Below are 27,975 nucleotides of genomic sequence, written 5' to 3' on the forward strand. Positions count from 1 at the left end.
TCCAAGCGCTTTCGTGACTACTCACATAATGTGAGTATTCACGAAAGCACTTGGAATTTCTCTATTCTTTCAGAGTGGTTGTTTTGCATATATATATATATATATATATATATATATATATATATATATATATATATATATACTGTTTTTGCAGAGGTGCCCAGAATACAACAGTTTAGAAGTATATATGTATAAAAATACACAATATATCCCTCCAAACTGCCAATATCCCAGATCCCTCCTTTAGAGTGCAGGCATTGCACTTCCCATTTCCAGGACTCAAGTCCGGTTACATAAAATAACCGATTTCCCTGAATTCCTTCATAAAATATTACTCTGCTCACACTCTAACAGCTCGTCAGGTCCCAAATACCATTTGTCTCCATTCAATCCTATCTAACACGCTCACGCACGCTTGCTGGAAGTCCAAACCCCTTTACCTCCTCCCTCCAACCTTTTCGAGGACGACCCCTACCCCACCTTCCCCTACAGATTTATACGCTCTCTATGTCATTCTACTTTGATCCATTCTCTCTAAATGACCAAACCACCTCAACAAACCCTCTTCAGCCCTCTGACTAATACTTTTATTAACTCCACACCTCCTAATTTCCACACTCTGAATTTTCTGCATAACATTTACACCACACATTGCCCTCCCTTAGACAGGACATCTCCACTGCCTCCAACTGCCTCCTCGCTGCAGCATTTACAACCCAAGCTTCATACCCATATAAGAGTGTTGGTACTACTATACTTTCATACATTTCCTTCTTTGCCTCCATAGATAACATTTTTTGCCTCCACATATATCTCAATGCACCACTCACCTTTTTTCTTTCATCAATTCTATGATTAACTTCATCCTTCATAAATCCATCCGCTGACACGTCAATTCCCAAATATCTGAAAACATTCACTTCTTCCATACTCCTCCTCCCCAGTTTGATATCCAATTTTTCTTCATCTAAATCATTTGATACCCTCATCACCTTACACTTTTCTATGTTCACTTTCAACTTTCTACCTTTGCACACACTATATATATATATATTTTTTTTTTTTTTTTTCAACAAGTCGGTCGTCTCCCACCGAGGCAGGGTGACCCAAAAAAGAAAGAAAATCCCCAAAAAGAAAATACTTTCATCATCATTCAACACTTTCACCACACTCACGCATTATCACTGCTTTTGCAGAGGTGCCCAGAATACAACAGTTTAGAAGCATATACGTATAAAGATACACAACATATCCCTCCAAACTGCCAATATCCCAAACCACTCCTTTAAAGTGCAGGCATTGTACTTCCCATTTCCAGGTCTCAAGTCCGACTATATGAAAATAACCGGTTTCCCTGAATCCCTTCACTAAATATTACCCTGCTCACACTCCAACAGATCGTCAGGTCCCAAGTATCATTCGTCTCCATTCACTCCTATCTAACACGCTCATGCACGCTTGCTGGAAGTCCAAGCCCCTCGCCCACAAAACCTTCTTTACCCCCTCTTTCCAACCCTTTCGAGGACGACCCCTACCCCTCTTTCCTTCCCCTATAGATTTATATGCTTTCCATGTCATTCTACTTTGATCCATTCTCTCTAAATGACCAAACCACCTCAACAACCCCTCTTCTGCCCTCTGACTAATACTTTTATTAACTCCACACCTTCTCCTAATTTCCACACTCCGAATTTTCTGCATAATATTTACACCACACATTGCCCTTAGACAGGACATCTCCACTGCCTCCAACCGTCTCCTCGCTGCAGCATTTACCACCCAAGCTTCACATCCATATAAGAGTGTTGGTACTACTATACTTTCATACATTCCCTTCTTTGCCTCCATAGATAACGTTTTTTGACTCCACATCCCCTCAAGGAAGGTTCCTTGATGTTGGTGAGGGGCTCTTGATTTAGGGAATTGGATCTGTGCTCCAGTTCCCCGAATTAAGCCTGAATGCCTTCCACATCCCCCCCCCCCAGGCGCTGTATAATCCTCCGGGTTTAGCGCTTCCCCCTTGATTATAATAATAATAATTTGACTCCACATATACCTCAACGCACCACTCACCTTTTTTCCCTCATCAATTCTATGATTAACCTCATCCTTCATAAATCCATCCGCCGACACGTCAACTCCCAAGTATCTGAAAACATTCACTTCTTCCATACTCCTCCTCCCCAATTTGATATCCAATTTTTCTTTATCTAAATCATTTGATACCCTCATCACCTTACTCTTTTCTATGTTCACTTTCAACTTTCTACCTTTACACACATTCTCAAACTCATCCATTAACCTTTGCAATTTTTCTTTAGAATCTCCCATAAGCACAGTATCATCAGTAAAAAGTAACTGTGTCAATTCCCATTTTGAATTTGATTCCCCATAATTTAATCCTACCCCTCTCCCGAACACCCTAGCATTTACTTCTTTTACAACCCCATCTATAAATATATTAAACAACCATGGTGACATTACACATCCCTGTCTAAGACCTACTTTTACCGGGAAGTATTCTCCCTCTCTTCTACACACCCTAACCTGAGCCTCACTATCCTCATAAAAGCTCTTTACAGCATTTAGTAACTTACCACCTATTCCATAAACTTGCAACATCTGCCACATTGCTCCTCTATCCACTCTATCATATGCCTTTTCTAAATCCATAAATGCAATAAAAACTTCCCTACCTTTATCTAAATACTGTTCACATATATGCTTCAATGTAAACACTTGATCTACACATCCCCTACCCACTCTGAAGCCTCCTTGCTCATCCGCAATTCTACATTCTGTCTTACCTCTAATTCTTTCAATTATAACCCTACCGTATACTTTTCCTGGTATCCTCAGTAAACTTATTCCTCTATAATTTTTACAATCTCTTTTGTCCCCTTTCCCTTTATATAAAGGGACTATACATGCTCTCCGGCAATCCCTAGGTACCTTCCCCTCTTTCATACATTTATTAAACAAAAGTACCAACCACTCAAAAACTATATCCCCCCCTGCTTTTAACATTTCTGTCATGATCCCATCAGTTCCAGCTGCTTTACCCCCTTTCATTCTACGTAATGCCTCACGTACCTCCACCACACTTACATTCTGCTCTTCTTCACTCCTAAAAGATGGTATACCTCCCTGCCCAGTGCATGAAATTACCACCTCCCTTTCTTCCTCAACATTTAAAAGTTCCTCAAAATATTCTCGCCATCTACCTAATACCTCCCTCTCCCCATCTACTAACTCCCCTACTCTGTTTTTAACGGACAAATCCATACTTTCCCTAGGCTTTCTTAACTTGTTTAACTCACTCCAAAATTTTTTCTTATTTTCATTAAAATTTCTTGACAGTGCCTCTCCCACTCTTTCATCTGCTCTCCTTTTGCACTCTCTCACCACTCTCTTCACCTTTCTTTTACTCTCCATATACTCTGCTCTTCTTATAACACTTCTGCTTTGTAAAAACCTCTCGTAAGCTACCTTTTTCATCATTCCACCAATCACTCCTCTTTCCTCCTGCCCCCACCCTCCTATAACCACAAACTTCTGCCCCACATTCTAATACTGCATTTTTAAAACTATTCCAACCCTCTTCAACCCCCCCACTACTCATCTTTGCACTAGCCCACCTTTCTGCCAATAGTCGCTTATATCTCGCCCGATCTTCCTCCTCCCTTAGTTTATACACTTTCACCTCCCTCTTACTTGTTGTTGCCACCTTCCTCTTTTCCCATCTACCTCTTACTCTAACTGTAGCTACAACTAAATAATGATCTGATATATCAGTTGCCCCTCTATTAACATGTACATCCTGGAGCCTACCCATCAACCTTTTATCCACCAATACATAATCTAACAAACTACTTTCATTACGTGCTACATCATACCTTGTATATTTATTTATCCTCTTTTTCATAAAATATGTATTACTTATTACCAAATTTCTTTCTACACATAGCTCAATTAAAGGCTCCCCATTTACATTTACCCCTGGCACCCCAAATTTACCTACTACTCCCTCCATAACATTTTTACCCACTTTAGCATTGAAATCCCCAACCACCATTACTCTCACACTTGATTCAAAACTCCCCACGCATTCACTCAACATTTCCCAGAATCTCTCTCTCTCCTCTACACTTCTCTCTTCTCCAGGTGCATACACGCTTACTATAACCCACTTTTCACATCCAATCTTTATTTTACTCCACATAATCCTTGAATTTATGCATTTGTAGTCCCTCTTTTCCTGCCATAGCTTATCCTTCAACATTATTGCTACTCCTTCTTTAGCTCTAACTCTATTTGAAACCCCTGACCTAATCCCATTTATTCCTCTCCATTGAAACTCTCCCACCCCCTTCAGCTTTGTTTCACTTAAAGCCAGGACATCCAGTTTCTTCTCATTCATAACATCCACAATCATCTCTTTCTTATCATTTGCACAACATCCACGCACATTCAGACTTCCCACTTTGACAATTTTCTTCTTCTTATTCTTTTTAGTAATCTTTACAGGAAAAGGGGTTACTAGCCCATTGTTCCCGGCACTATATATATATATATATATATATATATATATATATATATATATATATATATATATATATATATATATAGTGCTCTCTCCAAAACTCTCTTAGAGTCAATTGAGTTTCTGAGGTCACTACAAAGCACCTTTCAAACAGAGCTTTTGTGTACAGTTTTTTGAAGTTTGCAATAACCTGCTGGTCCATGGGCTGCAGGAGAGGAGTGGTATTAGGAGGCAAAAACTTCACCTTAATGAAGCTCATGTCCCCACAAAGTCGCTCTGCCAAGTCTGTAGGATGACCAGGGGCATTGTCTAACACCAGGAGGCACTTAAGATCTAATTTCTTTTCAGTTAGGCAATTTTTCACAGTGGGGGCAAATGCTTGGTGTAACCAGTCATAGAAAAAGTCCCTAGTGACCCATGCCTTATTGTTTGCCCTCCACAGCACACACAAATTAGCCTTGAGGATATTCTTTTGCCTGAACGCTCTGGGAGTTTCAGAGTGATACACTAATAAAGGCTTCACATTGCAATCACCACTAGCATTGGCACACATGAGAAGAGTAAGTCTGTCTTTCATAGGCTTATGTCCTGGGAGTGCCTTTTCCCCCTGAGTAATGTAGGTCCTGCTTGGCATTTTCTTCCAAAACAGGCCTGTTTTGTCACAATTAAACACTTGTTCAGGTTTCAGTCCTTCACTGTCTATGTACTCCTTGAATTCATGCACATATTTTTCAGCTGCTTTTTGGTCTGAACTGGCAGCCTCACCATGCCTTATCACACTATGTATGCCACTACGCCTCTTAAATCTCTCAAACCAACCTTTGCTGGCCTTAAATTCACTTGCATCACCACTAGTTGCAGGCATTTTTCTAATTAAATCCTCGTGCAACTTCTTAGCCTTTTCACTTATGATCGCTTGAGAGATGCTATCGCCTGCTATCTGTTTTTCGTTTATCCACACCAATAACAGTCTCTCAACATCTTCTATCACTTGCGATCTCTGTTTCGAAAGCACAGTTAAACCTTTGGCAAGAACAGCTTCCTTGTTGCCGTTCTCATGGACACAATAGAAGCGATGGTTGATTGGGGTTTACTATACAACCTGGCCAGCTCGGAGACACGCACTCCACTTTCATACTGAGCAATGATCTCTTTCTTCATTTCCATAGTAATTCTCACCTTTATTCCTGTAGGGTTGGCACTAGAAGCTTTCTTGGGGCCCATGGTCACTTATTTTTCAGGTGAAATCACTATAAAAAGGCTGTAATAATACGAAATGTTCCGATTGTATGCTTGAATGGTACCGCGGAGGCTGGCTTGTAAACAATGCCACTGGCAGAACAAGTGAGGCGGGCTCAGGCCGCATGGACGTGTCTCGGACGAATCGCGTTGAGTGAATTTTTTAGCACTATGCAAGGCAAAATTTTAGCGATAAAATGTATCGCTAAGCAGATTTAACACTATGCGATGCCAACGTTATGCGGGGGTCCACTGTATATATTTTTTTTTTTTAACACACCAGCCGCATCCCACTGAGGTGGGGTGGCCCAAAAGGAAAAACGAAAGTTTCTCCTTTTACATTTAGTAATATATACAGGAGAAGGGGTTACTAGCCCCTTGCTCATGGCTTACGGAGGAAGAATTCTGTTCCACTTCCCCATGGAGGTAAGAGGAAATAAATAAGAACAAGAACTAGTAAGAAAATAGAAGAAAACCCAGCGGGGTGTGTGTATATATATGCTTGTACATATATGTGTAGTGTGACCTAAGTGTAAGTAGAAGTAGCAAGACGTACCTGAAATTTTGCGTGTTTGTGAGACAGAAAAATGGAGACCAGCAATCCTACCATCATGTAAAACAATTACAGGCTTTCGTTTTACACTCACTTAGCAGGACGGTAGTACCTCCCTGGGCGGTTGCTGTCTACCAACCTACTACCTAGGATATATATATATATATATATATATATATATATATATATATATATTTTTTTTTTTTTTTTTTTTTTTCAACAAGTCGGCCGTCTCCCACCGAGGCAGGGTGACCCAAAAAAAGAAAGAAAATCCCCAAAAAGAAAATACTTTCATCATCATTCAACACTTTCACCACACTCGCACATTATCACTGTTTTTGCAGAGGTGCTCAGAATACAACAGTCTAGAAGCATACACATATAAAGATACACAACATATCCCTCCAAACTGCCAATATCCCAAACCCCTCCTTTAAAGTGCAGGCATTGTACTTCCCATTTCCAGGACTCAAGTCCGACTATATGAAAATAACCGGTTTCCCTGAATCCCTTCACTAAATATTACCCTGCTCACACTCCAACAGATCGTCAGGTCCCAAGTACCATTCGTCTCCATTCACTCCTATCTAACACGCTCACGCACGCTTGCTGGAAATCCAAGCCCCTTACCCACAAAACCTCCTTTACCCCCTCTCTCCAACCCTTTCGAGGACGACCCCTACCCCGCCTTCCTTCCCCTATAGATTTATATGCTTTCCATGTCATTCTACTGTGATCCATTCTCTCTAAATGACCAAACCACCTCAACAACCCCTCTTCTGCCCTCTGACTAATACTTTTATTAACTCCACACCTTCTCCTAATTTCCACACTCCGAATTTTTTGCATAATATTTACACCACACATTGCCCTTAGACAGGACATCTCCGCTGCCTCCAACCGTCTCCTTGCTGCTGCATTTACCACCCAAGCTTCACACCCATATAAGAGTGTTGGTACTACTATACTTTCATACATTCCCTTCTTTGCCTCCATAGATAACGTTTTTTGACTCCACATATACCTCAACGCACCACTCACCTTTTTTCCCTCATCAATTCTATGATTAACCTCATCCTTCATAAATCCATCCGCCGACACGTCAACTCCCAAGTATCTGAAAACATTCACTTCTTCCATACTCCTCCTCCCCAATTTGATATCCAATTTTTCTTTATCTAAATCATTTGACACCCTCATCACCTTACTCTTTTCTATGTTCACTTTCAACTTTCTACCTTTACACACATTCCCAAACTCATCCACTAACCTTTGCAATTTTTCTTTAGAATCTCCCATAAGCACAGTATCATCAGCAAAAAGTAACTGTGTCAATTCCCATTTTGAATTTGATTCCCCATAATTTAATCCCACCCCTCTCCCAAACACCCTAGCATTTACTTCCTTTACAACCCCATCTATAAATATATTAAACAACCATGGTGACATTACACATCCCTGTCTAAGACCTACTTTTACCGGGAAGTAGTCTCCCTCTCTTCTACACACCCTAACCTGAGCCTCACTATCCTCATAAAAACTCTTTACAGCATTTAATAACTTACCACCTATTCCATATACTTGCAACATCTGCCACATTGCTCCTCTATCCACTCTATCATATGCCTTTTCTAAATCCATAAATGCAATAAAAACCTCCCTATCTTTATCTAAATACTGTTCACATATATGCTTCAATGTAAACACCTGATCTACACATCCCCTACCCACTCTAAAACCTCCTTGCTCATCCGCAATCCTACATTCTGTCTTACCTCTAATTCTTTCAATTATAACCCTACCGTACACTTTTCCTGGTATACTCAGTAAGCTTATTCCTCTGTAATTTTTACAGTCTCTTTTGTCCCCTTTCCCTTTATATAAAGGGACTATACATGCTCTCTGCCAATCCCTAGGTACCTTCCCCTCTTTCATACATTTATTAAACAAAAGTACCAACCACTTCAACACTATATCCCCCCCTGCTTTTAACATTTCTGTCATGATCCCATCAGTTCCAGCTGCTTTACCCCCTTTCATTTTACGTAATGCCTCACGTACCTCCCCCACACTTACATTCTGCTCTTCTTCACTCCTAAAAGATGGTATACCTCCCTGACCAGTGCATGAAATTACTGCCTCTGTTTCTTCCTTAACATTTAAAAGTTCCTCAAAATATTCTCGCCATCTACCCAATACCTCCATCTCCCCATCTACTAACTCCCCTACTCTGTTTTTAACTGACAAATCCATATTTTCCCTAGGCTTTCTTAACTTGTTTAACTCGCTCCAAAATTTTTTCTTATTTTCATTAAAATTTCTTGACAGTGCCTCTCCCACTCTATCATCTGCTCTCCTTTTGCACTCTCTCACCACTCTCTTTACCTTTCTTTTACTCTCCATATACTCTGCTCTTCTTATAACACTTCTGCTTTGTAAAAACCTCTCATAAGCTACCTTTTTCTCTTTTATCACACCCTTTACTTCATCATTCCACCAATCACTCCTCTTTCCTCCTGCCCCCACCCTCCTATAACCACAAACTTCTGCCCCACATTCTAATACTGCATTTTTAAAACTATTCCAACCCTCTTCAACCCCCCCACTACTCATCTTTGCACTAGCCCACCTTTCTGCCAATAGTCGCTTATATCTCACCCGAACTTCCTCCTCCCTTAGTTTATACACTTTCACCTCCCTCTTACTTGTTGTTGCCACCTTCCTCTTTTCCCATCTACCTCTTACTCTAACTGTAGCTACAACTAAATAATGATCCGATATATCAGTTGCCCCTCTATAAACATGTACATCCTGGAGCCTACCCATCAACCTTTTATCCACCAATACATAATCTAATAAACTACTTTCATTACGTGCTACATCATACCTTGTATATTTATTTATCCTCTTTTTCATAAAATATGTATTACTTATTACCAAATTTCTTTCTACACATAGCTCAATTAAAGGCTCCCCATTTACATTTACCCCTGGCACCCCAAATTTACCTACTACTCCCTCCATAACATTTTTACCCACTTTAGCATTAAAATCCCCAACCACCATTACTCTCACACTTGATTCAAAACTCCCCACGCATTCACTCAACATTTCCCAAAATCTCTCTCTCTCCTCTACACTTCTCTCTTCTCCAGGTGCATACACGCTTATTATAACCCACTTTTCACATCCAATCTTTATTTTGCTCCACATAATCCTTGAATTAATACATTTATAGTCCCTCTTTTCCTGCCATAGCTTATCCTTCAACATTATTGCTACTCCTTCTTTAGCTCTAACTCTATTTGAAACCCCTGACCTAATCCCATTTATTCCTCTCCACTGAAACTCTCCCACCCCCTTCAGCTTTGTTTCACTTAAAGCCAGGACATCCAGCTTTTTCTCATTCATAACATCCACAATCATCTCTTTCTTATCATCTGCACAACATCCACGCACATTCAGACTTCCCACTTTGACAATTTTCTTCTTCTTATTCTTTTTAGTAATCTTTACAGGAAAAGGGGTTACTAGCCCATTGTTCCCGGCATTTTAGTTGACTTTTACATATATATATATATATATATATATATATATTTTTATTTTTTTTATTATCACACTGGCCGATTCCCACCAAGGCAGGGTGGCCCGAAAAAGAAAAACTTTCACCATCATTCACTCCATCACTGTCTTGCCAGAAGGGTGCTTTACACTACAGTTTTTAAACTGCAACATTAACACCCCTCCTTCAGAGTGCAGGCACTGTACTTCCCATCTCCAGGACTCAAGTCCGGCCTGCCGGTTTCCCTGAATCCCTTCATAAATGTTACTTTGCTCACACTCCAACAGCACGTCAAGTATTAAAAACCATTTGTCTCCATTCACTCCTATCAAACACGCTCACGCATGCCTGCTGGAAGTCCAAGCCCCTCGCACACAAAACCTCCTTTACCCCCTCCCTCCAACCCTTCCTAGGCCGACCCCTACCCCGCCTTCCTTCCACTACAGACTGATACACTCTTGAAGTCATTCTGTTTCGCTCCATTCTCTCTACATGTCCGAACCACCTCAACAACCCTTCCTCAGCCCTCTGGACAACAGTTTTGGTAATCCCGCACCTCCTCCTAACTTCCAAACTACGAATTCTCTGCATTATATTCACACCACACATTGCCCTCAGACACGACATCTCCACTGCCTCCAGCCTTCTCCTCGCTGCAACATTCATCACCCACGCTTCACACCCATATAAGAGCGTTGGTAAAACTATACTCTCATACATTCCCCTCTTTGCCTCCAAGGACAAAGTTCTTTGTCTCCACAGACTCCTAAGTGCACCACTCACTCTTTTTCCCTCATCAATTCTATGATTCACCTCATCTTTCATAGACCCATCCGCTGACACGTCCACTCCCAAATATCTGAATACGTTCACCTCCTCCATACTCTCTCCCTCCAATCTGATATTCAATCTTTCATCACCTAATCTTTTTGTTATCCTCATAACCTTACTCTTTCCTGTATTCACCTTTAATTTTCTTCTTTTGCACACCCTACCAAATTCATCCACCAATCTCTGCAACTTCTCTTCAGAATCTCCCAAGAGCACAGTGTCATCAGCAAAGAGCAGCTGTGACAACTCCCACTTTGTGTGTGATTCTTTATCTTTTAACTCCACGCCTCTTGCCAAGACCCTCGCATTTACTTCTCTTACAACCCCATCTATAAATATATTAAACAACCACGGTGACATCACACATCCTTGTCTAAGGCCTACTTTTACTGGGAAAAAATTTCCCTCTTTCCTACATACTCTAACTTGAGCCTCACTATCCTCGTAAAAACTCTTCACTGCTTTCAGTAACCTACCTCCTACACCATACACTTGCAACATCTGCCACATTGCCCCCCTATCCACCCTGTCATACGCCTTTTCCAAATCCATAAATGCCACAAAGACCTCTTTAGCCTTATCTAAATACTGTTCACTTATATGTTTCACTGTAAACACCTGGTCCACACACCCCCTACCTTTCCTAAAGCCTCCTTGTTCATCTGCTATCCTATTCTCCGTCTTACTCTTAATTCTTTCAATTATAACCCTACCATACACTTTACCAGGTACACTCAACAGACTTATCCCCCTATAATTTTTGCACTCTCTTTTGTCCCCTTTGCCTTTATACAAAGGAACTATGCATGCTCTCTGCCAATCCCTAGGTACCTTACCCTCTTCCATACATTTATTAAATAATTGCACCAACCACTCCAAAACTATATCCCCACCTGCTTTTAACATTTCTATCTTTATCCCATCAATCCCGGCTGCCTTACCCCCTTTCATTTTACCTACTGCCTCACGAACTTCCCCCACACTCACAACTGGCTCTTCCTCACTCCTACAAGATGTTATTCCTCCTTGCCCTATACACGAAATCACAGCTTCCCTATCTTCATCAACATTTAGCAATTCCTCAAAATATTCCCTCCATCTTCCCAATACCTCTAACTCTCCATTTAATAACTCTCCTCTCCTATTTTTAACTGACAAATCCATTTGTTCTCTAGGCTTTCTTAACTTGTTAATCTCACTCCAAAACTTTTTCTTATTTTCAACAAAATTTGTTGATAACATCTCACCCACTCTCTCATTTGCTCTCTTTTTACATTGCTTCACCACTCTCTTAACTTCTCTCTTTTTCTCCATATACTCTTCCCTCCTTGCATCACTTCTACTTTGTAAAAACTTCTCATATGCTAACTTTTTCTCCCTTACTACTCTCTTTACATCATCATTCCACCAATCGCTCCTCTTCCCTCCTGCACCCACTTTCCTGTAACCACAAACTTCTGCTGAACACTCTAACACTACATTTTTAAACCTACCCCATACCTCTTCGACCCCATTGCCTATGCTCTCATTAGCCCATCTATCCTCCAATAGCTGTTTATATCTTACCCTAACTGCCTCCTCTTTTAGTTTATAAACCTTCACCTCTCTCTTCCCTGATGCTTCTATTCTCCTTGTATCCCATCTACCTTTTACTCTCAGTGTAGCTACAACTAGAAAGTGATCTGATATATCTGTGGCCCCTCTATAAACATGTACATCCTGAAGTCTACTCAACAGTCTTTTATCTACCAATACATAATCCAACAAACTACTGTCATTTCGCCCTACATCATATCGTGTATACTTATTTATCCTCTTTTTCTTAAAATATGTATTACCTATAACTAAACCCCTTTCTATACAAAGTTCAATCAAAGGGCTCCCATTATCATTTACACCTGGCACCCCAAACTTACCTACCACACCCTCTCTAAAAGTTTCTCCTACTTTAGCATTCAAGTCCCCTACCACAATTACTCTCTCACTTGGTTCAAAGGCTCCTATACATTCACTTAACATCTCCCAAAATCTCTCTCTCTCCTCTGCATTCCTCTCTTCTCCAGGTGCATACACGCTTATTATGACCCACTTCTCGCATCCAACCTTTACTTTAATCCACATAATTCTTGAATTTACACATTCATATTCTCTTTTCTCCTTCCATATATATATATATATATATATATATATATATATATATATATATATATATATATATATATATATATATGTGTGTGTGTGTGTGTGTGGAGGCAAAGAAGGGACTGTATGAAAGTATAGTAGTACCAACACTCTTATATGGATGTGAAGCTTGGGTGGTAAATGCAGCAGCGAGGAGATAGTTGGAGGCAGTGGAGATGTCCTGTCTAAGGGCAATGTGTGGTGTAAATATTATGCAGAAAATTCGGAGTGTGGAAATTAGGAGAAGGTGTGGAGTTAATAAAAGCATTAGTCAGAGGGCAGAAGAGGGGTTGTTGAGGTGGTTTGGTCATTTAGAGAGAATGGATCAAAGTAGAATGACATGGAAAGCATATAAATCTATAGGGGAAGGAAGGAGGGGTAGGGGTCATCCTCAAAAGGGTTGGAAAGAGGGGGTAAAGGAGGTTTTGTGAGCAAGGGGTTTGGACTTTCAGCAAGTGTGCATGAGTGTGTTAGATAGGAGTGAATGGAGATGAATGATACTTGGGACCTGACGATCTGTTGGAGTGTGAGCAGGGTAATATTTAGTGAAGGGATTCAGGGAAACCGGTTATTTTCATATAGTCGGACTTGAGTCCTGGAAATGGGAAGTACAATGCCTGCACCTTAAAGGAGGGGTTTGGGATATTGGCAGTTTGGAGGGATATGTTGTGTATCTTTATACGTATATGCTTCTAAACTGTTGTATTCTGAGCACCTCTGCAAAAACAGTGATAATGTGTGAGTGTGGTGAAAGTGTTGAATGATGATGAAAGTATTTTCTTTTTGGGGATTTTCTTTCTTTTTTGGGTCACCCTGCCTCTGTGGGAGACGGCCGACTTGTTGAAAAAAAAAAAATATATAGTATATATATTATTGTGACCACGAACGAGTGGTATTGATCAATAACAACACTGTACTAGCCAATGACTTGAACACAGGCTGCTTTGGCCTGCCTCATAGTGGGCGAAAACACATGATGCCTTAATCCACTGGACCATACGATCCTTAAGAGTAGCACTTGGACACATCTCCAATGCTTCTAGCCTCCTCCTCATAGACCTTAAAAAATAACAATTGTCCCATATGATCAAACCATATCTTGTTTTTTATTAAATTTAATTATGCCAGATAGCCTTATGTATTTCATTTATATCTATGGACAGGTACTTTGAGGGAAATTTTGGTTAGTACCTAATATAAGTTTATGTCTTACAGGTTGGCCTTGGTTTGAATTCTTCTTTACCACTTCCACCAACCACGTTCTCAGGCATCAACTTCCCCACAACTGACCACTGATCATGGATTAGTGTCCAGATATTAAAGATTTTCTCTTATATAGGAACACTGTATCCATCATCTTGTAGAACTACAGAAATAAGTACACTGGTGCTTGTTTTTTTATTATGATGTTTCTGGAGTGGTAAATGTTAAAAGGAATGAGGTAATGTCTATTTTTGTTATCCCAGAAATGTATTTGAGTGTAACAAGTTAGTAGAGGGCAAATATTAAGAAGCAGTTACTGTACACACACTATATGGAAGTGAGGGTTATTGAGGAATTAGCACTTTACATGTAAGCAGTTTATTAAACATGGTAGTACTGTAATAAGACAGTATAATATTGCAAACATGCCAGTAGTTGTTCAGGCATAGTAGACATACTTGAAACTCATTCTTGTATCACTGGAATTATCAACTTTTTAAAAAATATGCATTAGAAAATTCTTGACTGGAATAATACACAAATAACCTGCACACATATGAAAAACTATGGTGTTTCAGTCTGACTAGGGCCATTAACTAGTAACTAGTTAATGGTCTTGGTTGAACAGAAACATCATCATAAGTTTCTTTCTGCTATGTGCAGGTTATATGATTAACAAAATTGGTGTCAGGTGTTATGAGGCTGGGAAAGGTCACTGAGAGATGTTCCACTTGTGGACAGGTCTCTTCAGCCAGTGAAGAATCCTCTCCACAGGCAAAAAGTCTGCAGTTGTGTCTTCTTCATTGCTGGTTGGCAGTGTACCATTTGTCCCCAAGGCTTGGAAAGTTTGTGAGTGTGCTGTCATAACTAACACAAGATGGAGAATACTTATTTCCATTGTTATGTACTAAATGTGTGATAATATTTACACACAGTTCATTAAATCCCCCTTTTGTTAAAACTCATTCATATATATTTCTATGGTTTAAGTGCCCTTCCTTGAGTGCAATAACAATTCTATATAGCACTGTATTTTTAGTAGGATTTGATGAAAAACTATGGTAGAGACTACTGTTTTAACTCCTTAAGCTTGCTGCTCCTCAGTACTGCAATTTATTACTATAATTATCATTATTATTATTATTTTTATTATTGTATTACTATTATTACTACTGTATTATTACTATATTTTATTATTATTTTCCATATTTTAATTTTATTATTATTATTATTATTATTATTATATTCATGGGATAGCACTAACTGAACCCATTAGGGTCATATAGGGTCATCACACACAGGGTCATATAGTACCTGGGAAATGGGCAGTAATCTGATTTGATCCAGTGAAGGAAAAGGTAAATCTAACTCTTTAAATCAAGAGCCCTTTGCTAGCATCAAGGCATCCCTCCAGCCCGAGATCATTCCAACACACAGCACATTGAACCAATAATGTACAGAACCCTCATGAAGAGGCTGTTGGTGGACACCACAACCATTCTTGTGTTCATTGTCTTTTGGAGGCTAGAACTGAGCTGCATAATCTTAATGTATTGAATTATAGTATAACCTTTGAACTTCTATTACTTTTACTTCTTGATTTTCCTAGATCCAAGTAATCCTTTAGCCTTATTATGCATGCTAAAACGCTGTTGTCTTGATTTCAGATTTCTGCATACTATAACTCTACAGTCCTCACATTTTGCATAATCAGGTCAAGTATAATTTATTTCTAAAGTGCCAGGGTTATTTGCATTCTCAAGGAATATGACTTATAATTTATCTGTGTTGAACTGCATCTGCCACTTTTCGGACTATGACACTGGCTTGTCTGAATTGTCCTGAAGTTCTGTGGTATCTTCCTCCAGATCTCTTATTTGGCCTACTTTTGTATTGTTAGAATTTTTCTCATGTCATAATTTATTTCCTCTTCAAGGTCATTTACATAAATTATGAACAAGGGGCATAAAAACTGCTCTTTGTGACTGGTCCCATTCTGATTTTACTCCATTTATGCAGGCTCTTTGCTGCCTATTTGTCAGCCGTGCCTCTATAAGAGAACACAAGTTAGACTGGTAGGCTGAGTTTTCTTGGGTCTCAAACAATAGTATATTTTACCTGCTATGATATATGTGGGCTGTGGTTGTCGTGCTGCAGCAAAAGCTCTTTCTTCAGCAATCCATTGTGTTTACTTTTGATGATAAATAAGACAATTGTGCAACATTTGGGAATCTTTAGTCTGGAAATGTTGAGCCAACCAGCATCATCCAGTGTTTCTCTGCAATGGACTGAAGAGGCCATTGGCTGGTGAAACTTTTCCAGAATAAAGATTCTTGAGTGTTGCACAAGTGTCGTATTTATCTTACCAGTTTTCTAAACCATTTATTCAACCACTGTGTTCACTCTTGATGGCTGGCTTCAGAAGAATACATGTTTTGGTAGTAATGCCTTTTGGATAGAAAGCAATCATGATAACCTCATTCATGATCCTTAGGATGATAAATTAGAAACATGTGCAACTCTTGGGTATGTTTAGAACATAAGAAAGGAGGAACACTGCAGCAGGCCTGTTGGCCCATACTAGGCAGGTCCTTTACAATTCATCCCACTAACAAACATTTGACCAACCCAATTTTCAATGCCACCCAAGAAACAAGCTCTGATGTGCAAGTCCCTCTCAAATCCAACTCCTCCCACTCTTGTACTTATCCAACCTAAATTTGAAACTACCCAAAGTCCTAGCCTCAATAACCCAACTAGGTAGACTGTTCCACTCATCAACTACCCTATTTCCAAACCAATACTTTCCTATGTCCTTTCTAAATCTAAGCTTATCTAATTTAAATCCATTACTGCGGGTTCTCTCTTGGAGAGATATCCTCAAGACCTTGTTAATATCCCCTTTATTAATACCCATCTTCCACTTATACACTTCGATCAGGTCTCCCCTCATTCTTCGTCTAACAAGTGAATGTAACTTAAGAGTCTTCAATCTTTCTTCATAAGGAAGATTTCTAATGCTATGTATTAATTTAGTCATCCTACGCTGAATGTTTTCTAACGAATTTATGTCCATTCTGTAATATGGAGACCAGAATTGAGCTGCATAATCTAGGTGAGGCCTTACTAATGATGTATAAAGCTGCAGTATGACCTCTGGACTTCTGTTGCTTACACTTCTTGATATAAATCCCAGTAATCTATTTGCCTTATTACGTACGCTTAGGTATTGCTGTCTTGGTTTAAGGTTGCTGCTTACCATAACCCCCAAGTCCTTTTTGCAATCTGTATGGCTAAGTTCTACATTATTTAAATTATAAGTGCTAGGGTTATGGACACTCCCGAGCTTCAGAACCTTGCATTTATCTACATTGAACTGCATCTGCCACTTTTCTGACCAAGAGTAGAGTTTGTCTAAATCCTCCTGAAGTTCCCTAACATCTACGTTTGAATAAATTATCCTACCTATCTTCGTGTCATCAGCGAATTTGCTCATAACACTAGTAATTCCTTCATCAAGATCATTGATATATATTATAAACAACAACGGGCCCAAGACTGATCCCTGTGGAATGCCACTTGTTACTGATCCCCACTCGGATTTAACCCCATTTATGGACACTCTCTGCTTCCTGTCTGTGAGCCATGATTCGATCCACGAGAGCACCCTTCCCCCAATGCCATGAGCTGCTACTTTCTTCAACAGTCTTTGGTGCGGAACTCTATCAAATGCCTTACTAAAATCTAAGTAAACGATATCAAATTCTTTATCGTGGTAAATCAAATTCTTTATCGTGGTAATCAAATTCTTTATCGTGGTATTGAGGAAATGTTTCACCACACAGTGGCTTCATTAGTCCATACAATGGAGAAACGTGAAGAACAGGAGGAGAATGAGGTAATCAGTCCCTCAACCTTGAGTCAATGTGGTCAGTCCATTAATCTTGAATAAAATACAGCATATGTGCTGAGAAGTAGCTTATAAACCATAGGCAGGAGAGGTGCAGCAGTTGTAGGTGGTGTCACATATGTCCAGTGTGAAAGAAGGTCATGCCCAAGGGTTAGGCAAGCGAAGAATTCCCAAGTATTAAGATCCCAAGAAGTTGCAGTGTCTGACAAGAATTCTTCGTTTGCCTAACTCTTGGGCACGACCTGCTTCCACATTGGACAAATGTGACACTACCTATGACTATGGTTTATAAGCTACTTCTCCGCACATATGCCGTATTCTATTCAAGATTGATGGACTGACTACCTCATTCTCCTCCTGTTCTTTACGTTTCTCCTTGTATGGACTGATGAAGCCACTGTGTGGTGAAACATTTCCTCAATAAAAATACCCAAGAGTTGCACATGTGTCTAATTTATCAACGTGTCGGTTCTCTGAACCATTCATCTACAATCCTTAGGATGATCAGCAGGATGTACTATATAAATTCCCAAATGTTCACAGGTTATCAAAATAGCTCAAGATAGTTACTAATAAGATGAAAGGAAATGTTTGGAAAACAAAGAGGGGACAAATGAAAGATGCTGAGTGAAAATCTCTTGAAAATCTACTGCATAAATAGCTGGAGCACAAGAAATAAAATAAATGTATTAAAACTAATTTCATTTGCAAGAAACAGATATTATCGCAATAATCAAGACCTGGTTCAGCCCAGTGGCAGACCTACATATTTGGGGCCCTGAAGCTTGAACTGTTATGGGGGCCCCCGTCACCTATATAATATTTCAATAACCTTTAAATTTTTATTTTAACTATTATTTTGTATTGAATTACACTATATCATTATTATTATTATTATTATTATTTTAAAAACCCCTCATACAGTAGACCCAAAATTTTTAAGCAAAGTGGACTAAGCTCACTTCTGGGGTCCCTTCAGGATTAAGGGCCCTTTAGTCACTTCTGGGGCCCCTCTGGGATTAGGGGCCCTGAAGCTTAAGCTTCATTAGTTTCATAGTAGAATTGCCCCTGTTCAACCTGAAGAGTTTGGACATGCCAGCTAAATGCTAAGTACAAGGAAACAGACTGTTGCACACTCAAGCAACAGGAAAACTTGAACAGACAGACAGACAGATACTTGTATTCATCTTGAGCTGTTCTGGCATAGTGCTAGTGATCACTAGTGCCCTTTGGCACTAGTGATCACGTGGTCCTGAGTTTTGAATACCTTATACAGTGAACAGTGAAGCAGCATGAGAAGGATGGGAGAAGCCAAAATTAAAAAGAGGGGACAACACAGACATGAGGCAGTTCCTGCATGAGGTGCAGTGGGGAAGAGAACTAGAGGGGAAAGACAGTAAATGAAATGATGGAACACGGGGCCACAAATTGCAGGGAAGCGGAGGGAAAGTTTGTACCAAGGGGCAACAGAAACAACGGGAAGACCAGAGTGAGCCCATGGTTTACCTGGAGGTATGAAGAAGCCAAAACCAAGTGTGCTAGAGCATGGAAATAGTATAGAAAGCAATGGACTCAAGAAAACAAGGAGTTGAGCAGAAGAACCAGAAATGAATATGCATGGAAAAGGAGAGAGGCCCAGCAGCAGTTTGAGAATGGCATAACATCAAAAGCCAAATCTGATGCAAGGTTGTTATACAGCCACATCAGGAGGAAAACAACAGTCAAGAACTAGGTAATCAGATTGAGGGAGGAAGGAGGGGAGCTCATGATAAGGCTCTAGGAGTGGGGAGAGAGTGACCTAGTATTGACCAGCAAAGAGGCAGGACCAGGAACTATGACTCGACCCCTGCAGCCATACATAAGTGAGTACACTCATTCACACAACCAATATATTACTGTATTGATAAAAATAATTGTACCTGTATCCCTACTGATGTTTCTAAATGCATATCATTTTTAATATCCTAGTCATTCATGGTGGTACCTCGTATTTCGAACAGCTCCCAACTCGGACAATTATGTAAGTGTCCTTTTGTAAGTGCTTTTGTAAGTGTATTTTTGGGGGTCTGAAATGGGCTAATCCAATTTACATTATTCCTTATGGGAACAAATTCATTCAGTAACAGCATTTGAACAGCCTTCTGGAACAAATTATGGCCGAAATTCGAGGTACCACTGTACATTGTAAGCAGCGTCTCCTAGAAAGTAAATAAATATCAGGAGGTATTCATTACACATAAAGACTTTAAGAGGGGACTTAGGGAGGCTGAAGCTCCAGGATCATTACCTGGACACTGCTTTATTAAGTTGCTCACTGACACACAATATAATCTTGTTCATCTGATAGGAGTGTTTCAAAAAAATTCTACTGTGATATATATTAATAGATTAAAAGGTTAGTGGTGGATTACATTTAACCAATTAATGGCAGTGGCACAGTGGAACTTGTTGTATCTTATTAGGATAGGATGAAGATGCCCCTTCAGATACTGAAAAATCATTATTTCACTATCATAGACTTTTATAGAATATTGTAGACTTTTATACAGTACTCTGAATGTTTCTTAAAGGTTTCTTTATTCCATAATATGGTGTAATCTATCTAGCAGGGCTTGACAGTGTGAATTAGGTAAAGTACAGTACTGTATAGTATTTGTGTCATCATCATAGCAGATCGAGGTACATTATTCATCAGCCGAGCATAGAGGCCGTTTGATCAGTCTAGCTATACACCAGTACTCTCAGGTACTTAAATCTTCACATCTGGAGCCTGGATATCTTCTTCAGCATGCTTCATAGTACAGTGGACCCCCACTTTACGATCAGCTCCAAATGCGACCAATTATGTAAGTGTATTTATGTAAGTGCGTTTGTACGTGTATGTTTGGGGGTCTGAAATGGACTAATCTAATTCACAATATTCCTTATGGGAACAAATTCGTTCAGTAATGGCGCCTGAACATACTTCTGGAATGAAATAATATCGTAAACCGGGGGTCCACTGTACATATTTTCCACTCAGTATTGTGTACGTCTCACTTTCTCCATGTAACTGCCTATGTCTTATTACCTACTTATCCCTTCAAGGGAGGGTGCTTTGGTGCCAGTGAAGGACTATAACACCTTCCCTTTACTTGGGTCAAATCTCATTTACTGTTCCCCAGGCACTGTATGAGCCTTATGAGTTTAATTCTTCAAAATGAATGAAATAATAAGTACTGTTTTGTTGCTACAGGATCTTTGTTATTTTAGTGATATTCCATTTCATATTTATTTTTTTTTTTTTTTTAATTTTTACTGGTTGCATCATTTACTATTTTCTATTGTATCTCATAAGAGAAAACAGAAAATGATACAAGTCTGTGAAGAAAAATTATGGTAGTAATATTTTCATCATTGCTTTTGTCTTAGTTTATAACTGTGACCTTGTATCATAACAGGGGCTCACTCTGAGGCTGGGAGGTGATTGTGTTTGATCCATGGATCAAGAGTCCTTTACCAGCATCAAAAGAGTGAGGGAGACTTTGAAAGAGGACACTCTCCTTGAAGGGGAAAGTGCCAAGAAATCTTTATCCTTCTGTATCTTTTTATGATTGGGATTTTCAGATCTCTAATTTCTCTCTTACCAGCAAGAGAGAGCATCAGTAATGTTTTCTCCCTTTCATTGTAACTCGAATTTGCAGCTCTGGTAGCAGTTTTATAACTATTATTTACAATTTTGTTCTTGCCTTGTCTATTTTTTCTTAAAACTATTGGCACCTTACCAGTGCTGTCAGTGTTACCCATGAGCTTCTCACATTTTCATGTGACTGTCTGCTGACAATATTTTGTCAGTAATGAATCATAAGTTTACTCTTCTTTTTTCAACAAACTGGCCATATTCCACTGAGGCAGGGTGGCCCAAAAATAAAAACAAAAGTTTCTCTTTTTAAATTTAGTAATGTATACAGGAGAAGGGGTTACTAGCCCCTTGCTCTTGGCATTTTAGTAGCCTTTCATGACACGCATGGCTTACAGAGGAAGAAGTCTGTTCCACTTCCCCATGGAGATAAGCGGAAATAAACAAGAACAAGAACTAGTAAAAAAATAGAAAAAACCCAGAGGTTGTGTGTATATACAGTGGTCCCTCGATAATCGTCGGGCTCGATAGATCGGAAATCATCGCGTTATTTTCGTCCAAACATTGGCTCGTAAATGGTTGGTTAACTCACTAATCGTTGTTCATCCTGGATGCGTACTCACGGCTCTGAGCTGCCTTGGCTGCCCTTCCCAGCCAGTGTGCCATTGTTTACCAGTGAACGACGGTCCCCTCACTTGTTCATACGAAATATTTCATAATATTCCATTTATTTTAGTGCTCCAAAGAAAGCTCCTAGTGCCAAGCCTTTGGTAAAGAAGGTGAGAAATACGATTGAATTTAAGAAAAACACCATTGAAGAATATGAAAGTGGCGTACGTGTGGCCGAACTGGCCAGGATGTATAACAAATCCCGTACAACCATATCTTCCATCGTGGCCAAGAAAAAGGAAATCAAGGAAGCTGTTGTTGTAAAGGGGGTAAATATGCTGACAAAAAATAAAATCACCAGTACTTGAAGATGTTGAGAAATTATTGGTGTGGATAAATGAGAAACAGTTAGCATGAGATAGTCTTATGACGTCGATTATTTGTTAAAAGGCTAGGCAGTTGCATGGCGATCTGGTAAAGAAATCATCTGCAACGAGTGCTGATATTTGTGAATTTAAGGCCAGCAAAGGTTGGTTTGAGAGATTTAAGAACCATAGTGGCATACACAGTTTGATAAGGCATGGTGAGGCTGCCAGTTCGGACAAAATTGCAGCTACAAAATTTGTAAGTGAATTCAAGGAGTACATAGAGGCTGAAGGACTGAAACCTGAACAAGTGCTCAATTGTGACGAAACAGGCCTCTTTTGGAAGAAAATGCCAAAGAGGACCTACATTACTCAGGAGGAAAAGGGACTGCCAAGACACAAGACTATGAAAGACAGGCTGACACTCATGTTCTGTGCTAATGCTAGTGGGGATTTCGAAGTGAAGCTGTTACTAGTGTACCATCCTGAAAATCCCAGAATGTTCAGGAAAAACAGTGTTATGAAGAGTAAATTGTGTGTGTTTTTGAGATCTAATAATAAGGCATGGGTCATGAGGGAAATTTTCGTCGAGTGGTTCAATGAAGTGTTTGGCCCTAGTGTGAAAAATTATCTCCTGGAAAAGAAATTGGATCTCAAGTGCCTCCTAGTAATGGACAGTGCACCTGCTCATCCTCCAAACTTGGATGACCTAATTCTGCAGGAGTTTGGGTTCATCATAGTAAAGTTCTTGCCCCCGAATACCACTCCTCTCCTCCAGCCCATGGACCAGCAGGTCATTTCAAACTTTAAAAAACTCTACACCAAAGCAATGTTTCGAAGGTGCTTTAATGTGATCTCAGACACTCACTTAACCCTAAGAGATTTTTGGAAAGAACACTTCAGTATCCTCCATTACATAAGCCTTATAGGTAAGGCTTGGGAGGGAGTGACTACCAGGACTTTGAACTCTGCTTGTAGAAAATTGTGGCTAGATTGTGTCCACAAGAGGGATTTTGATGGGTTTGTGGCTGACCCTGATGAGCCTATGTCAGTTGTGAACACTATTGTGGCATTGGGGAGTTCCATGGGGTAGGATGTGAGTTTGGAGGATGTGGAAGAGTTGGTGGAGGACCACAACGAAGAGCTAACCACTGAGGAGCTGCAAGAGCTTCAGCAGGAACAGCAACAGATCGCAGCTCAGAATCTTGCTGCAGAGGAGGAGGAAGTGAGATGGAAGAAGGTGCCTTCTTCAGAAATTAAGGAGATTTTTGAAATGTGGGGTAGGATGGAAAGATTTATGGAGAAACATCACCCTGAGAAGGATGTTGCAAGCCATATCAGCAACTTGTACAGTGACAGAGTCTTGGCCCATTTTAGGGAAGTTTTAAAGAGATGCCAGAAACAGAGCTCTCTGGATACTTTTTTTTGTGAGACAGGACTTCAGTGACTCTCGAGCTGGTCCTAGTGGCATTAAGAAACAGAGAAGAGAAGTAACCCCAGAAAAGGACTTGGTACCTGAGGTGGTGATGGAAGGGGGATTCCCCTTCCAAACAGTAACTAATCCAATCTCTCTCCTCCTTCAGTCTTCCATACACTAAGAAGAATTGCCACTAAAGGTAAGTGTTGTGCTGTTAATGTTTCATTCATCATGTCCCATTGTGTTGTTTATGTACTACATCTATATTTCATGTAAAAAAAATTTTAGTTTTAATACTTCTGGGTGTCAGGAACAGATTAATTGTATTTACATTATTTCTTATGGGGAAAATTGGTTCAAAAATTGTCTATTTTGATAATCGTCGCACTTCCAGGAACGGATTAACGACGATAAACGAGAGACCTCTGTATACGCTTGTACATGCATGTGTAGCATGACCTATGGAAAAGCAGAAGTAGCAATGCGTACCTGAAACCTCGCATGTTTATGAGACAGAAAAAGACACCAGCAATCCTTACTCTTCTTATAATTTTAATATTTTATCCCAGTTAGCGTTTTTCATGTGGCTTGTTGTTTTCACCCATCTCTGTTACATAGCACCTTCCCACAGTGAATTCCATCAAGCATCTGTCACTATTTTCTCAATTTATTAAAGTCTTCTTGTTATATACAGTGGACCCCCGCATAACGATCACCTCCCAATGCGACCAATTATGTAAGTGTATTTATGTAAGTGCGTTTGTACGTGTATGTTTGGGGGTCTGAAATGGACTAATCTACTTCACAATATTCCTTATGGGAACAAATTCGGTCAGTACTGGCACCTGAACATACTTCTGGAATGAAAAAATATCGTTAACCGGGGGTCCACTGTATTTTCATTAATTTGTATTACAGTGGAACCCCGGATTTCGTACCATGTCCTGGGAATCGTACGTATCAGGCGCATCTGCCTGCTGGAACGCCACCTCAGTCAGGTTCTGTCACTGGTTTAGTGAGCAATCATCTGAAACATTTCACAATTTTTGTGCTTGTTTATTGATTGTGACTGTGAAATAAGCCACCATGGGCACAAAGAAAGTTCCTAGTGCCAGCCCATGGATCAGCAAGTCATTTCTAACTTCAAAAAACTCTACACCAAAGCAGTGTTTCAAAGGTACTTTGAAGTGACCTCAGACACTGAATTGACCCTAAGATAGTTCTGGAGGGATTGCTTCAGTATCCTCCATTGCATAAACCTTATAGGTAAGGCTTGGCAAGAAGTGACTTTCAGGGCTTTGAACTCTGCTTGGAGAAAATTGTGACCAGAATGTGTCCTCGACAAAGATTTTGAAGGGTTTGAGGTTGACCCTGTCGCCCCTATGCCTGTTGTGGAATGTATTGTGTCTTTGGGGAAGTTCATGGGGTTGGATGTGAGTGGCCAGGATGTGGAAGAGTTGGTGGGGGACCACAGGGCTGCAAGACCTTCAACTGGAACAGCAACAGACTGCAGCTGAGGAAATTGCTTCAGAGGAGGAGGAAGAGAGGTGAGAAAGTGCCTTCTTCAGTGATTAAGGACATTTGTGCAAAGTGGAATGAGGTGCAAACTTTTGTTGAAAATTATCACTCTGACCAAGCTGATACAAGCTGTATCTGCAACATGTCCCATTTTAGGCTAATCTTAAAGAAACACCAGAAACAGAGCTCTCTGGACAGAATTTTAGTGCAAAAGGGGTCCAGTGCCAGTAAAAGACAAAGAAGGGAAGTAACCCCAGAGAGGGCTTTGATACTTGAAGTCCTTTTGGAGGGGGATTCCCCTTTCAAACAAGAACCTCGACTCTCTTCCCCCCTCCTCACCTTCTTCAATACGCCAACAGGAGTTATCAACATATGTATGTAATGTTCATTTATCATTAAAATTAGTGCTTTATATTTCTCATTGTTTTCTGCATGTAAATCAATAATTATTCTTTAAAAAATGAATTTTTTGTGAATATTTTTGGGTGTCTGGAACGGATTAATTGGATTTGCATTATTTCTTATGGGAAATATTACTTCGGTTTTCGTATGTTTTGGATTTAGAATGACCTTTTGGAACGGATAAAGTACGAAATTCGGGGTTCCACTGTACTTACTTTACATAGGACCTTTCCATCAGTCATTAGCATTTAGGTCAGGTACTTTCCATATCACTTGCTGAAGCATTATTGATGTTATTGGAGGTTATCTTTAAAAGATTGCAATTATTTTATTGGATAAAAACTCACACTGCATTATTTATTATTAGTATTATTTAGGGGTAAGCACTAAACTGGTAGGGGTTATATAGTGCCTAGGGAATGAAAGGCAATTAGGCTTACTTCAAGTATGGATAAGACAGGTCCAATTCCTTGCATCAAGAGCTACTCATGAACATCAATTGTCTTCCTTCAGAGCAGTAGTCATTGCCTTCAACTCTGAAAGATGATTAAAAACAATGTGTGTGACAGCACAGCCTCATGACTCATGAAATCATAATAACAATTGCAAACAAATCAGGGAATGGGTGGGGTTTGAACCCATGGCAGGTGTGGATTAAAACACTCAAGCCTCACTTGCTATGGGTTCAAGTCCTACCCATTAGCTGATTTGATTAGCACAGCCTCAAATAACACGGCCATTATGAAGGCCTGAGGTGCTTTATTTTATTTCCTTCATTTCCTTCCTTAAGGGGAATTGGGTAACTGCCATTGGCAGTTGATGAAAGGTCAGATATAATAAGTTTCACCGTAAAGTAGCCATAGATGTGATTATCTTCCATTGATGCATCTTTACATTTTCAAATTTTAATCTTCACAAAATTCACTCTTTTCCCTTCCTTCCTTTCCTGTGTATATCCTTAGCTCTTCATCTTGTCTTCCCTTAATGTGACAGTCTCCATTCATTCACCATATTTATATTCTTTTACATTTTTTGTTAATTTTATTTTTATTATTCATGGATTTAATTGAAATGTGGTAATTGCTCCATTCTTTTAAGTGTATATAAAAAATATATATAGATATATAATAATAACCTCAATTCCATTTCAGAGCATCAACCGTGAAAATATAAAAAAAAAAAAAACGACAGAAATATTAAAATCACTCTGCATATACCTCACTGTTTTGAAAAATAAAAACATGATTTCATGTAAATCAATTTTTCCTTTTTTTGGGGGGTTGGGGGAGTGGAAATTGGTAAATTATAATCCTCAATATTCTGTAGTAATTCAGACTATGTATCAGTATACTGGAGGAGTTATTGGAGGTACAGTTCTAAAAATAATTAATATATGAATGTAATAAATATGTTCCAATCAGTTATCTGTATTATTGTTATTTATGAATAAATATTTACATATATTAAGAATGACTAACTTTTGTTAAATACCTGAGTGTATTATATAGGGGTGCATTTTAAAAAAAAAAGTATGGTCTACCTTAACCATTATTACTATACTTTGTACAGTAGGGCCCCACTTACATGGCAGGTTAGGTTCCAGGCTATTGCCGGAAAGCAGACTGCCATTTATATTTCCATTTATAAATTCGTATAAATGCCAGACAACAACTTTACACTAACTTATGTTAAGTTAGTAATAGAACTAGGCATTAAAAAACACAATAAAAAGTAAAATGCATACACGGTACATTCATTACTTTAAATATTTGTAGCCAATAGGTGTAGCCCGGGCTACACCTACCGGCTACCTACACTGCGACCCAAAGTCATATTAGCATCGAAATACCTTGTTCACTGAATTTAATCGTTTCTAACAACTACCTTTAGATACCATCATAAAGGAAGGGAGAAGTAATGAATAATTATGCCGAGAATTTGAAACAAAAGGGAATTATTATTATTATAATAAAAAAAAAGTGCTAAGCCACAAGGACTATACAGCAAACAAAAGGGAAGTGAC

At 39.4% G+C, this 27,975-nt stretch overlaps 1 protein-coding gene across 2 annotated transcripts in view; it reads left to right on the forward strand.

The window, feature by feature from the left end:
• Positions 1-27,420, forward strand: part of LOC128695931 (streptococcal hemagglutinin) — a 127,794-nt gene extending 100,374 nt beyond the window's left edge. For both annotated transcript variants that reach the window (XM_070093101.1, XM_070093102.1), the window contains exon 6: positions 14,125-27,420. In XM_070093101.1, the coding sequence (XP_069949202.1) occupies positions 14,125-14,205 (81 nt within the window). In that variant the 3' untranslated portion in view covers positions 14,206-27,420. The remainder of the gene's footprint in view (positions 1-14,124) is intronic.
• The last annotated feature ends 555 nt before the right edge of the window (positions 27,421-27,975 follow it).

The sequence above is a fragment of the Cherax quadricarinatus genome, chromosome 41 (genome assembly GCF_038502225.1).
Source record: "Cherax quadricarinatus isolate ZL_2023a chromosome 41, ASM3850222v1, whole genome shotgun sequence".
In the NCBI taxonomy this organism is placed as follows: Eukaryota; Metazoa; Arthropoda; class Malacostraca; order Decapoda; family Parastacidae; genus Cherax; species Cherax quadricarinatus.